The following is a 15,885-nucleotide window of genomic DNA, read 5'->3' as shown; positions in this document are numbered from 1 at the left end:
CTCATTGCCAAAAGAAGATGACACCTGATTGGCTCTCTAAACACTCATGCTCATTGGCTGCATTCAAATGAAGGAAAGCTACTTCATATCAACCTAAGCAAGTTGTGCTTCTTTTTTCTGGTTATTTGGCTATAACTTTTCATAGAATACAGATATCTTGATTAAATTATCTTTCCATTGATATATAATTTTATGGTATTACACCAAAAAAAAAGTGATGTTATGAGCCATCAAACCTCAAAAATACACTTTTTCCAAAAGGTTTCCACAATTTTGGCCACTAGTTTATGTAAAAGTTCATTCTTCAACTGTATGAATCTGTGCTATGTTGAATCCATGCTGAGTTGGACCAGATTTGGGGGTTTTTCTTTTAATAAAGGATGCAAAATTGAAATTCCTAAAGTATCTTCTCAATGATATGTCCAAAGAATGAGAGAAATAATTACAATGGATTGATAGCTTGACAGGAAAGAAAGTAGGTATGAGGTTATATAATTTTAGGATCCTTGAAATTAGTTTGAGATTAGATTCCAGCAGCATCGAGGATTAGGACTGTACATGTTCTACACCAATTCTTATGTGTAGGCTTGTATGCATCTATACAGTAGGATAGTTTTTTAACCCAAAGAAGATTAAAGCCACTTTCCTGCACAATTTTTGGATAGTGTCAACTAAATGCCTTGAGAAAATGACAATTTAATCAGATGGGAAAAAAAGGCAAATTTTTGCATAAATGACAGTTAAAAATACAAACAAGTGTTACAGAGCCCCAATAACTGCACCAGAACCGATGGCATTATTCTACAGATTTTGGGGGTGTCATCTTAACTTCATGCCAATGGCAGCTACAGGAGATCACCATGAGGGCACAAGTTTCACCTTTAATTTCCTTGTTCGTGACTGTCCTTGGTTTGTAGGTAATTTTCTTTGTCTTTGTTGAAAGCTTACCATTTGAGTTCCTAAATGATGTTAATGTTAGCTTGAGCTGACAAAACATCAGCATGCAAAGTATTTATTTTCATGCTTATTCCTGCATAGTAGTTTTTAACAAGAAAACTTCACTGTAAATAATTTAACAGCTATGATAGCTTGAATATGAAAACATATGATTGATATGTTTTCATAGGCCAGAAGGGTAATGAGTGTGATGAGAAAAGCAAAAACGGATTATGAAAGGAAATTAGTCATGTAAGCTAAAGAGAATCCCAAACAGTTCTTTCAATATGCTGCTAGTAATACACACAAATATAATACAATAGTGAATGAAACTGAAGTCCTATCTAGGTGGTGCGACCTCTATGGGCATTTGCATGTGGCCTGGGATGTCAAGACTGATCTCTGATAATTAAAGTTTCCCAAATTTTGGGAAGTTTAATGCAACCGTATTTGTTTAAATTAGGTTGATTCCTGAGTGCAGATACAGATTCAAAGAATAGTCTTTCTTTTTTGAATTTACTGTGGTGGAGCATGGTAGTTTTTTTCCAGGAGATTCTGTGGGATATATCCAAAACATGGTCTGCAAAGCCAGACTGACCATAATCGTGTTTGCAGATGTAAGAACTGTGTTCTTCTAACTGGATGGATGTTGACCTGCCTGTTTGTCCGAAGTAGGCAAGTTTACAGGAACAAGGTACTCTATATATACACCAGGCACTGAAAGAGGAGGGAGCTGGTCTTTAGTTGAGCGGATAAAGGTAGCAAGTTTACGGTGGGGTTAAAAGCTGTATGGAGGTTGTACTTTTTTAATGATCTGGCTAGTTCTTCTGAAGTACCACGGATGTAAGGAATAGTGATGGCATTTCTGAAGTCCTTCTGAAGAGATGGTCGGGGAATGGAGAAGGACTTAATTATTTTTTTAATTTTGTAGTCATTATAGCCATTGGAAAGGAAGGTGTTGTGTATGTGTTTGAGTTCGGTTGACAGGGCAGTTTTACTGGAACAAAGATTGTGGGCTCTATTGGTCAGAGTTTTAATAATGCCATATTGCTGGGGTGGTGGTGGGAGAGTTTGTGAATTTCACCTGCCTGTATGAGTAGTTTTCTATATACAGAGAAAGAAAGGTTACCATTAGGAAGGTGTGTTGCTAAAGTGTCTAAGTAGGGTAAACTATTGTTATTTTCCTTTTCCATCGTAAACTGGATTCTTGGCTGTAGACTATTGAGGTGACTGAGGAAGGAATCTAATGTGTCTGGGCCATGAGGCCAAATAGAGAACACATCATTTACATATCTTAGCCAGATAGAAGGTTTTAGAGGGGAAAATTCGATGGCTCGTTTTTCAAAATTTTCCATGTAATAATTGGCAAGAGGGGGGGAGAGATGCCCCCCCAGATGTCTCTGTGATGGAGATGAAATATTGGAAGTATTAAAATTAATTTTATTCCTTTCTCAGTGCTGTTAATATTCCATTAAACCTCTAACATGAATTCTTCACAGCACTTAAACCTCCGCACATGTAGCGTAATGGGTTTACAGTGATACTGCTGGACCTGGCTAAGGCCTTTGACAGGATGCCACATGGAAGTCTAATCCATAAACTGCAATATATGGGAATGGATATAGGGTTGGTGAGATGGATAGGAGGGTGGTTGATGGAGAGATACCAGAGAGTAGTTTACTCAGGAGTAGAGTCCAAAAGACAGCCTGTGACTAGTGGTGTGCCGCAGGGTTCTGTTCTTGGACCACTGCTGTTTAATTTGTTCATTAATGATATAGGAAAGGATCTGAGAGGAATTGTTCATTTGTTCACTGATGGTGCTAAGTTGGGTAGGGCAATAGTGAATGCAGAAGATGTCAAAATTTTGCAGGATGATTTGGATAGATTGGTGGTCTGGGCTAAGGAGAATGGATGTCAATTTAATGTGGAAAAATGTAAGGTTATGCATTTTGGGGTGAAAAGATTAGTAGCAGTATATCACATTGGTGGAACTGTACTCCAGGTACAGTTCCCCCAATCTGTTGTGGGTGCTGTGACAGTGAATGAGTTCAAGGCAAAGTATGATAGATACTGTGTGAATGTCAAATAGTTGTGATGGTCATGATGTTTAGGTCCTCCCTCAATGAGTCTAAAGACTCCTTGGAGTCGCCCGTAATAATAATGATATCACTTAGAGCTCAGTGAGTATTATGTACTCAGTATACAGTTTAAATTGGAGTTATCCCCTAGATGGATAGTAAGTAAAGGGAAAAAAAAAAAAAAAACTTATTAATATTGGATTTGATATCTGTAAATTGTTATCCTTAGCAAATACATAGGAGAGAAGACTGTTACAAAACCCAGCAGAAGAAGGAATGGGAAGATGTAGAAAGGTTTTGTTCATTAAGTTTGGCATTGAAGAAGGGTCATTGAATAGAAGTTTCAGAAATAGGAGGGACATGGAATACATACAAAGGTGGGTCTGGAAGGTTCTGATAAACATCTAAAACAAAAATGATATTAAAGCAACTGATATAACCACAAGAAAAAACTTACAAAGATATAAGAACATAAGTTACCGTCATAACTCTACAACTGGTATGTTCTTTCTTGTAGTTATATCAGTTGCTTTAATATAATTTTTGTTACAGGTGTTTATCAGAACTTTCCAGATTCCTCTCCCCCCCCCCCATCATAGTAATGGATTGCTTACTAATCCATAAACATGGAGAATCTTGGTCAACTCTTCTGCAAATCATGAGCTTAACAGTGCTCTCTCTCTCTCCACCTAACACTATTCAGATCCTGTCCAGACACGTTTTGCAGAGTAATGGCAGTAAGATTATTCACTAACTGACCTGGAAGCCTCCTAATGTTTAATTGTTAGGTTCAGTCCCATACACCACTGGCTAGTCTGTGGAATAACCATTTTAAAGTTGCACCCTTAAGAAGAAGAAATGTTGGGTCTTTCCATGTTATCTGATGTTATTCTGAAAACATCATATTTCATGCTTAAAGAAATGGGGAAAAGTAACTGGAACTTTGCTTTGTAATCCAAACATGAATTTTGGCCACTTATCTTCCAGTAAGCAAAGTATTGGTATTACATTGGGCAGTGACAATCATCTGCCACCTCCTAATGATGCCTGGTGTTTCCTCTGAGGGAAGTGGGCAGCACACCTGGGACTCTGCTTATGTTATTTCACTCCTAGTAGTTTTCTGCAGTCTGATGCATCCAGGGTTATTAATGGGGGTCCTCTCCAGTGTGAAGACTTGAGTAGAGAATTTGATTGTTTCAGACTCACTAGACTTTATTGATTTTGGTTTATTTACTCCACATCGTGGTGGCGAGAACATCAATCCTGTGAACATTTTAGACTTCTTGGGTTTAGCCCTAGACACTGCAGTTATGCAGCATACTTGGCTTTTCCAAGAAGAATGTCTTCAGCTCCTATTTAGGCTCAGATTGATTTTTTTTTCTCATCACAAATATAAAACTGACCTTAAACACATCTCATAGTAGTTGTGTACATCCAGATATAAATACAAATTTGAATCATTTGCAGTGTTCATGTCATTACCACTCTATATGGACTTTAGGCCAGGATGATGAAATAATAATATATCTATAAAAACTTTTACTAGTACCATGTCATTAAATTTTTAAACTAAATGCTGTTGGATTCAGCCAAAGAAGCTTGTGAATATCATCGATATAAACAAAAAAATAATAATAACAAAAACTGCCTTTTGAACTCAAGATTTTAAAAGAATATGGGGTGGGGATTACAATTGAATAGGGCTAGAGCTAGACTATACATGTTTCCTCCTGAGGAAACATGTATAGTCTAGCTACACCTTAGAGAGATGGCATCTTTCATCAGTAAGTTTCATCTTTCATGAGTAAGCAAAGGTTGTTGTAAGGAGAATTTGAAATAAATATTGATGATGATTGTGATATTGATCACAAAAATTACTGGACAAAACTGAAAGAGAACAGCAGAAGCAGTGGTAATATAAAAACTGAAGATAACCGTAGATGCATTGGATGTGAGTTAGAGTAATTACTTTTTGAAAATTATTATAGAGTTAACTAGCAAGAAACCAGAAGTAAAAAATATCAAGAGTTATTCTGTCATGAATATATTTCACTACTAGAAACAGTGTAGGGTAGAAGGCACTGATATAAAGAGCAGGATGAGAAGGTTACAGGTTTGGTGAGAAAGATAATACAGCATGAGTAACTTTTATACTGCACTATTCAAGAAAAAATCCTAGGAAATTATTTTGATATATTGTGACAAGTAAAAGAGAGAATGGCTAGCATGATGATATTAGTTGATGAAAATGATAGGCAAGTAACTGCAGAGGATATAGTGAACTTATGTAATTAACAGTTCATTAAGGTATTTCTTGCTATCAGTGTGCATGAAGTTTGAGTGAGGGATGGATGGGTACAGAAAGGTTAGAAACGAGTAAGCAGCATCTACCTAGAAGAACTAACTAGACTTGTATTTTAATAAGCCGATAAGAATATTGCCACATGTTTTAAGGAAATGTTTTAGGCACTGCCCTTGATTATGCTTGTATAACAAGAGCCTTACCTTACAACAGAAAGGCTCCCAGGGAGTGGAAGAAGAGTAAAATTATGCAGTTGAATGAAGGGAGATGGTGACAGGACTGATTCTTTATATTCAGGCTGTTTATGTATGTGAAGTGGTGATCAAAGTGTCAGTGATGGGACTTGTAACCAGGATTGGGTTGAGGAGCTGATAACAGCAAGACTCTGTTATGAGAATCAGCATCAGTATATTAGATTTGTTTTTCATCAGTTTACTTATATTAAACAGGGTGACAGTTATACAGGACAAGGGGAAGAGAGATGTGCTACATCTCTCTGAAGGTAAGTAGTTTGTGTGTTTTCACAGGACTGGTTTGTGGAATGAAAAACTCCTCCATATGAGACTGGTGTCTTCACTTGAAAAGCTCTGATAAAGGTTCTTTGCATCCTAGATGGGATTTGAACCTGGGGCTTTCTCTATATCAGCTGAGCTGTGGAGTCTTTCTCTCTCTCTCTCTCTTTTTAAGAGATGCGTAATATAGTAATATATCTAGCATGTGATCCCAACTACTCCAGTTTAAGTACTAGCTTGTCATGTAGCAGTCTGTCTGAGGCATTTGCAAAATATTAACAAGTTATGTATGGAAGAGGAAAATGACTGGTACTGCACTGCAGGTGAGAATCTGTTTTAAAGCAATTATTATTTAACTTATATGCTAACAATACTGGGAGAATGTTGAATACAGAGTCCAAAAATATCATTGGTGTCTTCACTTGAATTACCAGTGAAGACACCGTTACTTCTACCCCTTTAAAATGCAAGTAATCTAATCACAACTGCAATAAACAGACTGTAATATAACACTAATCACAAGTACAGACATACAGACTAGTCCATAATCATAAACCTCTGTCTTGACTGCTCTTGTACAATGGCAGAATACTAATGATATCAAGTCAAGAACATATCATTTCCTTTGCACAGTTCCTAAGAACATAGATTTCACTGAAATCTGTCATACCCAGCTTCTGTATTTGGATTTCTGAAGGGGGCTTGAATCTAAAGTTGTCTCTAGAACAGGGTTCGCAGATTACGTACTTTAGCCTATCCACACCCCTAACACATTTTTGTTGGCAGTGAGATTTGTTATTTGGGAGGAAAAAAAATTAACAGATGAATATTAGCTTCACGGTTAGCCTAGTGGCTGTGCACTTCGCAACCATATACCTGGGGAAGGAGTGTCCTAGGTTTGATTCCCGTCGGTGACGTGAGGAGCTTCCTCAGTCATAGCCAAGTTAGCCGGTCTTGGGCGTGGACAGTAGGGTTTAGGGTTTTTTCCCCAGTTTATCCTGGGATTTTTCATCCTGCAAAACAGGCAAGCCGGTCTTGAGAACTCAACACTACAAGACATAGGATACACCAGGGCATAGGGCTGACCACCTTATCCTGTGAACGGTTTGAGGTCCAATAATTTATTAATCATTTATTAATCCTCGACACCGCAAGGTAAAAGAGGGAAAGGAAGATGAGATATTATTCTAGTTTTTCTTTCCTATATTCCTTCCTGTCTTCCTTGAAACATATTCACAATCCCTGTCCAGATTTGCTTTCTGGACTGTGCTCAGTCCACAATATCCACATCTGATACTGCTTTTAAAAATTCTTACAATAAAAAAAAAGGGGGAGAAAGAGGGAAAATGCATGAAAATTGCTCACTTATGGTTTTTGCTCAAGTGAAAGTACTAATTTGCTTTTTTTATTTCAGAGAGATTGTCCAGCTGGGAAGCTAACAAGGGAGAAATTCCTTGATGTTTATAAAGTTTTCTTCACAACAGGAAATCCAGAAAAGTTTTGTGATCATGTTTTTCGTACATTTGATCTTGATAAAAATGGTTACATTGATTTTAAAGAGTTTCTTCTTGCTGTCGGAGTAACCTCTAGTGGTACTGCAGAAGATCGTTTAAAATGGGCTTTTAAGATGTACGACATTGATGGAAATGGTTTGATAGAAAAGCTTGAAATGACAAAAATTGTAACGGTATGTGTAAATGCATCATTTTATTTAATGCTTACTGCTGTTAGCTTAATTTTACAATGTTTTCTGAATACCAAGACTAAAAGAAAATGAAATAGATGGCATGCTTACAAGACTAGGATGGTCTTGTAAACATGCCTTCTAATTTAAGTCCTGTCCATTTTATTTCATTCAACCATTGCATACTCAGTCTTCCTGCTTGTTTTCCATCTGTAAATGTTGAGTTGTTAATTTAATTCATTGTTTTCTTTCATTCTGGTAGCATGACTTGTCCATTATTATTATTATTTTTGTAAATATAATAAATTTAGTTTAATCTTTCATCCAAGCGTAAGCAAACAAAGTTTGCACCTGAAAATATCTTCAGGACTGAGGTAAGGTGGTACATCTCTTGGCAACTCATAGCAAAGGTGGACCAAGCTCTCATCACTCCTTGTCTCAGTATCTCCCATAATGCAAAGCACATCTCCTTGCAGATATGTATGCTACTATGCATTAAGGGAAGGGCCACTACTCATGGATAGTGGCCCTTCCCTTGTGATGAGAGCTTGGTCCACTTTGCTACAAGTTGCCAAGGGATGTACCACCTTACTTCAGTCTTGAAGATATTTTCAGGTGCAAACTTTGTTTGCTTACACTTGGATAAAGGATTAAACTAAATTTATTATAGTTCAACCAAGTGCAAAATAAACTTCCAAAAAAAAAAACTTTTGCAAATTTTTATCATTTGTAGGATATGGTGTAATTGCATATGTTTTTATGCTTTACGCTTTTTATCTAGTGTAGTGAGATCTATCCTTAAGACAGTTTGAAGCTGTTCTTAGTTTTGTTTTAGTTTGTTAATTTACATTTTATTCTAGTCATTATTTTATAGAGCCCTTGTAGCTCAGTTGGTATCAACAAACATCCTTTGGTTGGAAAGACCTGGGTTCTAAACCCATCCGTGATGTGAAGAATCTTTTATCAGTTTTTAAAAGTAAAGGTGAGTTATCCGGTCTTATATAGAGGTGGCAGAGTTTTCCCTCAAAAACAACATGAATTTTTATACAACAAAACAGCATACTGGCCAGAAAAATGCACACAATTTATAGATGCTATATAACATACAATCCAGATAGGATAAACCTATCATACCAAGTTAACAGGCCATCGAGCCCCGACATTATTAAAAGGAAGATAGAAAGAAAGATAGGAATTAAGGGAAAAAGAAGAAAATCCTAGTGGATTGGAACAGAACCACATTATGTTCAGTTCCAATAATTACCAGATATCTCCTCTTGTACATGTTCCACAAGATATGAAACATATTATGCAACATATAGAACATATTATGGAAGATATGCAACACCTTCAAGGACTCATTGCAGGTAGGCACTCCACCAAGACTTGCCATCTCTGTTATTTAATTCTCCATCTACATGCAGCATCACTAACCATCATCTACACACAATGCCATTTCTGTCCACAAATAGTATTTTATATCTGTACATTGCACGAGTTCTCTGGCTGATTTGCCTATAAGCTTGATGAAAAAAAACCTTAGTTTCCAGAGAGGAAAAAACATGCTACCTTTTGTATGAGATCACTTACTAGCCTCCCACTGAAAAAGCTAATCTAACAATTCTTCTCAGAACAGCAATAATTAAACTTAGATCCTTTCTAGTCAAAAGGTACAAACTCTCATCATTCTCTCAGTTGCACTATGGAGACACTGATTTTTATTATTATTATTATTATATTGCACCTCCAGGGAGTCCAAAGACTCACCGAGGGAGAGCATCACCTCTACAACTCTTTGTCTCACTACTTCACCAATCTTCATCATCTAACACCAACGCTATCTACCGCCGACTACCACCACTAATGCTTTCACAGACAGCCATGCCCATGGTGGGATTCGAACCCGCAGCCTTTTGGCTGGAGAGTGGATACGCTAACCACTCGGCCAGCCAGGCCGAATTTTATAAAATTTGTAAAAAAATTAATGTGTATGTTTCACACATAATCAGAGACTAACATTATGGCTTCTGAAAAAGAAAATTGACAACTGATTTTATTTTCACATTTACATTTCTTGGAAAAACATGAATTTTATAAAAAATTTAATATACTAGACAAATAATAGAATTTGTGGACTGAAAAGGCATATGATAGAATGCTACAAAAATATATAAATATGATTCAACTGTGTAATCATCACCACATGATCTGCAGGTTACATTTTCTACAGGAATATTCATCAAGTTTTGAAATAAAATCTGGACTTCACCAAGGAGATGTTCTTTTACCAACTCTGTTCAACCTGGCATTGGAAAAAAGTCAGTGGGAAGAATACTCAGTTGGTTATGCTGATGGTATAGTTATTTTTGAAGACTTGTCAGGTTGTTACATAAGCCTCATCCAGTTTAATTAAGCTTATGGATCTTGTCATAAACTTGGAAGACACTAAATGTGTATTTCAAGACCCATCATGATTGACCCAAATTTATTTGTCATAATTATACCTTTGAGCAATTTAAAATTATCCTCAAATACATTTAACGATAATTTTAAATATCTAGGAGTCAACATTAATGGCTATAATGATGTCCCTCAATAGATGAGAGATTTGAGAATGCTAATTGTAGATATTTTGCAAGTTATAACTTCTAAAAATCAGAATATTATCAAGAAAATCTAAGGGAAAACCAATTGTAAGGTATGTCTGATATTAATCTACAGTTCTCAGATATCAACAACAAAGGGAGATAATAGAAAACTTTATTACATTTGAAATAAAATATTTAGAAAAATATTTGGACTTCTTGACAATCAAAATACTGGACCACATGAATGAAGACATGTTTCTTCTTCTTCTTATTGTGCTATCTTCTATCGAAGGTCAGCGACCATCTTGGCGAACAAACTGTGGTCTTGTGCTAATCTGAGCAGTTGTGCACTGCTCTTTCCTGTCCACGTCTTGATGTTGTCAAACCATGATATTCTTTTTCTTCCTCTAGTTCCTTTGCCATCAATTCTTCCTACCAAAATAGTTTGTAGAAGTTGGTATTTGCTGTTTCTCATGATGTGGCCAAGATATGATGTTTTTCGTTTCTTGATTATTTGTACAAGATGTTTAGCTTTGCCAATGGATTTTAAGACCTCTTCATTGGTAATTTTTTCTGTCCATGATATCTTTAGCATTCTTCTGTATAGCCACATCTCAAAGGCTTCGATTTTCTTGATGGTTGTCGCCTTCAATGTCCATGTTTCAGCTCCATAGAGCAGAATAGACCACACGTAACATTTCAGCATTCGGCATCTGACTTCCATGTTTAGGTCTTTATTGCAGAATAGTGTTCTCATTTTCATGAAGGACTGCCGTTCAACTTCAATCCTTGTCTTTATATCTATTTCTGGATCCCACCGTTCATTAAGCCAACAACCAAGATATTTGTATCTTGACACTTGATCAATATTTTTCCCATTGAGTGTCAGTTTCATTGATGAGGCTGGATGTTTGCTGATGATCATGTATTTTGTCTTGTTGATGTTTATATTTATTCCCATTCTTTGGCTTTCTATGTATACTCTGTCAATGAGTTTTTGGAGATCCATAATGTTATCTGCATATCGTAGGTTGTTAACAATCTTTTCATTTATTGTGATTCCCTCTGGACATTCTTCCAATGCTTTTTTAAAGATTACCTCTGCGTATATGTTGAACAGGAGTGGTGAGAGCACACATCCTTGTCTCACTCCTCTTTTGATGTTAATATCACTGGTGGTAATGTTGTCTAATTGAACGGTAGCTGACTGATTCCAATACAGATTTGTTATTAGTCTTATGTCTTGTTCGTCTAGCCTTGTTTGTTGAAGGACTTCTATTAAGTTAGTGTGTCTGACTTTGTCGAATGCTTTTTCAAAATCTATGAAACACATAAAGACAGATTTCTGTTTTTCTATGCATTTTTGTATCAATATTTGGGTACAGAAAAGGGCCTCTCTAGTACCAAAACCATTCCGAAAGCCGAATTGTGTTTCACTTAGAGTTTCTTCACTTTTTCTATAAATACGATTCTGAATTACTTTCAAAAATATTTTTAATGTTTGGCTCATTAGACTAATAAGTCAGAAGTCACCACAGGAATTCGCTTTGGGTTTCTTTGGGATAGTGATAAATGTAGATTTGAGCCAATCTGATGGAAATTTATCACTTTCATATATTTCATTAAATAGTTTTTCAAGAAGTTTGATGTTATCTGGTTCTATTAATTTTAAAAATTCTGTTTGCACACCATCTGGTTCACTGGCTTTTCCTGTTTTACTTGTTCGTATAGCATTCTCTATTTCACATTTCATGATTTCTGGTCCTTGAATGTTATCTTTTATATTTATAGGCTTCTGTCTAGTATCATTGAAAAGTTCTGTTACATATTTTATCCAAATCTGTGCTTTATTCTCTTCTTCTAGAACTATTTTTCCATTTTCGTCTCTTAGAGACACTATTTGTTTTTTCCTCAGTTTTCCGGAAATTTCGTTGATTTTCTTATACAGATTGAAATTATCATGTTTCTTCTGAAGCAGTTCAATTTCAGTACATAAATTTTTCATCCAATTTTCCTTGGCTTCTTTTATTTTTTTCTTGATGATGTTATGTGTTTCTGTATACCTGGCTAGGTCTTTGTTTTTGTACATTCTTCTTGTATCAATAAGAGAAAGAATCTCATCTGTCATCCATTCCTGTTGTTTTATATTATTCACATAACCTACTTCTTCAATACTTGTTGTTACGATGGCATTCTTTAAGCTATTCCAAAGAGATTCCACACTTTTATTTTCTTCTATGTTAATCTGTTGTAATCGCAGGTTAAGCTGTGTTTTTCTACATCAATTTTCTTTTTCTTCTTTTGTGATTTTTTGGCTGATTTTAATCTAAGATGTACTTCTGCAACTATGGGATTGTGGTCTGATGAGATATCTGCTCCAGGATAAGTCTTTGCATTCTTTATAGTACTGTGGAATCTTTTATTTATCAGTATATAATCAATTTGATTTCGGACAATGTTATGTTGGGTATCTTGAGGCGATTTCCAAGTGTACAGTCTTCTGGGTGGAAGTTTAAACCAGGTATTTGCTATTGTTAGATCTTCTTCCTGACAACTGGACTAGGCGATCTCCTCTGTCATTTCTGGTGCCTAAGCCATGTTCGCCAACAATTTCTCCATCATCCCCTCTTCCTACTTTTGCATTGAAGTCACCCATCACTATGTTTATATCATGTTTCTTTGTTAGGTTTTTAATCTCTTTTAGGTGTTCATAAAACTCTTCAACATCTTCTTCACTTTTGTCAGCTGTGGGTGCATAAGCTTGGATGATATTTATGTTAACGGGGTTTCCCTTAAGTTGTAACAGCATTATCCTTTCAGAAAATGGAATCCAATTTAGTACTGATTTATTGATTTCTTCATCTACTATTACAGCTACACCATGTCGATGTTTGTTCTCATCATTCCCATAGTAATACATTGTTGTATTATCTTGTTGACACTTTCCAGATCCTGGCCATCTTGTCTCGCAAATTCCCAAAATCCGGATGCCCAGCCTCTTCATTTCTCTTGTGGCATTTCTTAATTTGCCAGCTTCATACAGAGTTCTGACATTCCAAGTTGCATTTTAAAAGTGGACACCATTTTGAGCCCGAAGATTCTTCGCACCCCCTGTCCCATTTAAGGGACGCCGGGAACTTGGGGCCAATTGTAAGGGTTTGCTCGCCATGGTGGTTGTTCTGGAGATAAGGTAGAGCAGTAGTTTCTCCGTTTGCTTTCTGCTCCGCAGTATTACAGACATACACAATATAATCATATTGCCATCTGCAAATCTCTGATCACAAGCTTTTCCGTCATCATTTGGTTTCAACCCTGTGTCAGTACTGACAATGCTGCTTCCCAATGTCAGGGGCAGTGACCCCAGCAGGTACTTATTTAATGGCGGCACTACTCGCCATGTCACCGAGTTGTCATTGGGCTTTGTGAGGTTTTAAGTGAGACAGAGTTGCCACTTCTGCTCCCCCACGCCCTGATAGCTCAGTCGCTGTTGGTCCACGGCTGCTTATTCGCCAGATTGCTCTGCTTATATCGCAGCTAGCCTCCATATCTGAAGGCTGTTCCCCGATCCGCCACCTGGGGACGCACCAGGTAATAGTCAGCTCTGCCCCGAGAAGACATGTTTCAAAGACCCAAAATTTTATTAGTGTATAAGACATAAAGAATTGAGTGGCTTGGACATATTTGGCAAGCTAATGACCAGTTGATAAATATTTATAAATAAAATGATATGAAAATACCAGCAGGGAGACACTGAGGCAAAATGGACAACAATAGTTTTGATGATAGATGCCTATTATTTGATAGATATATAGATACATCTTATAAGAGACATTGAGAAACTTGGAAGTGAAAGCATTAGACTCAAATGTTCCATTAAGCTGTTGAATTCAGAAGGGTGTGTACATTATTAATTTTATGTAGAAAGGATTGTAGCTCTTGCTCTGTGTTTCCAAATAGCAAATAAGTCATCCATATATCCAGGGCTCCAGAAATAAAACTTAAATCTGCTAGCCATAAAAAAATTTTACTCATCCAAGATATCAGTCTGCTTTATATAAATATTGTTGTACATGATATTTAAAAAACAAACTGAAAGTTATGATCAGTGACAAAACAAAGTAATACATTATTTTTTTTTTTTTACTACACATTATGCATAATTATACAGAAATATCCTTACTTTTAACAATAGCTCATTTACATGAGGACTTCATATGACTTCTAGTGTGTCTTTTCATGGTTGCAAAATGCCACTTAACAACTGACTTATCTGGAACAAATAATTCATATGTATTACCAGTAAACTTCCTTTTTATTAGATTCATTTGACTAAACCTTTGTTCACACAGTGATGTACTTGATGGTATAATGGCTATAATTTCATTCAGTTTTAAGAGAAATGGAAACCTGTTCTTATTATTCAATGTTTTTTCAGGATAGGTCTTGTATGTTTAAATGCTCCCCTAAAACTTTGAACTCGTATCACTCTTTCACCAAATTTGTTGTTTCTTCATTATCATCAAAATATTTCCTGAAATGTTTGCCCAAAATCTTAATTTTTTCTTTCCCAAAATCTTCCACATCTTCAGGCCATGAATTTCTGATTCATTTTCACCAAATCTTTTTATCAAATACATTATTCCTTCATCTGTTAATATTTTTTGTTCAACATTCAAATAGCTCTCTTCACACATGCACACCTAAGCTATTTATGTAATCTAAAAATTTCCTCATTTTTCAGCTTCTCATTTCATTCAAGGTACTGTCCACGTGGTATTTTGTTTGTAAGTTTCCCTTTGAAAAATCAGTGACAGTTGTTTGAGTAAAGTTTAAAAATCTAAGAGAAAATGGATTCTTCTTGCAAAGCGGTATGTCTTCATTTTCTTTAACAGGCCTTTTGATATTGCAGCATCATCCCCTTTTACATTGCCTATTTCTTCCACATGTATTATCATTGCAGAGTAGTTGTTAACAAGTGTAGTCAGTGTTCCCATTCTATTAGATACACACCTTACTGAATGCAGATACTTGAGCTTCAGAATTTTTATTTATAACATGGATGCTACTTTTCCCAGTTCTTTTAGTCTTTTTGGTAAGTAAAAGCTATATAATTTTTTACCTACTCTTTCAATGTCAGAAACAAATGGAACATCTTTAATGGAATTTAAACCATCTCTAATTTTGCTCTAGCCCTATTTTTTTTTTTTTTTTTTAATCACATTTCCTGCTACATCTGTTTTGATGCCTACTAACCAATTACTAGCCTTCCATGGCAGGAATAACTTATTCATCTTACTCTCTAATGTATCAAAGTACTTGGGAGCTGTTGAGTTTTGAAGAGGAATTAAAGAAACAAATGCCTCTTTCAGTTTCTGATTTTTAACTGTGTATCTTATATAAAGAACAAGTTCCTCCTCATTTGAAATATCTGTAGAAACATCTAAAAATAGACTCACTCTAATGGCATCTTTGATTTCTTTAACTAATTCTTGTTTAGTAAACATTAACAATAACTGACATAAATCATTTCAGTCTATTTCACAGCATTTTTTTGTGAGAGTAGGATACTTCATGAAACCTTAATGTCTTCACTTTGAAAGTCCTTGAAAACCTTGTAGCAACCTAGAGTTACTGTAAGCAGCCCAGGATATATTTTGCAGGTAGTATAAACTGCAACTTTGTTTTTGTAGCATAACCACATGAATTCCTTGAGCCATTTGTCTTGGAAAGCACATCTCATATTGACTGTTTTTACTTTACAAAACATGGTACAACAGAACTTTTC

General features: G+C 35.9%; 1 protein-coding gene across 1 annotated transcript in view; it reads left to right on the top strand.

The window, feature by feature from the left end:
* LOC150095217 (neurocalcin-delta) overlaps positions 1 to 15,885 on the top strand; it is a 75,007-nt gene that overhangs the window by 30,036 nt on the left and 29,086 nt on the right. Inside the window, exon 3 of the mRNA XM_090410457.1 lies at positions 7,243 to 7,515. Coding sequence (XP_090266583.1) covers positions 7,243 to 7,515 — 273 coding nt within the window. The remainder of the gene's footprint in view (positions 1 to 7,242; positions 7,516 to 15,885) is intronic.

This window comes from Typopeltis vanoorti, chromosome 20 (assembly GCF_054136105.1).
Source record: "Typopeltis vanoorti isolate ZY-2024b chromosome 20, IOZ_Tvanoo_1.0, whole genome shotgun sequence".
Lineage (NCBI taxonomy): Eukaryota > Metazoa > Arthropoda > Arachnida > Uropygi > Thelyphonidae > Typopeltis > Typopeltis vanoorti.
Note: the sequence above shows the minus strand (reverse complement) of the source record. Positions and strands in the feature narration are given on the sequence as shown.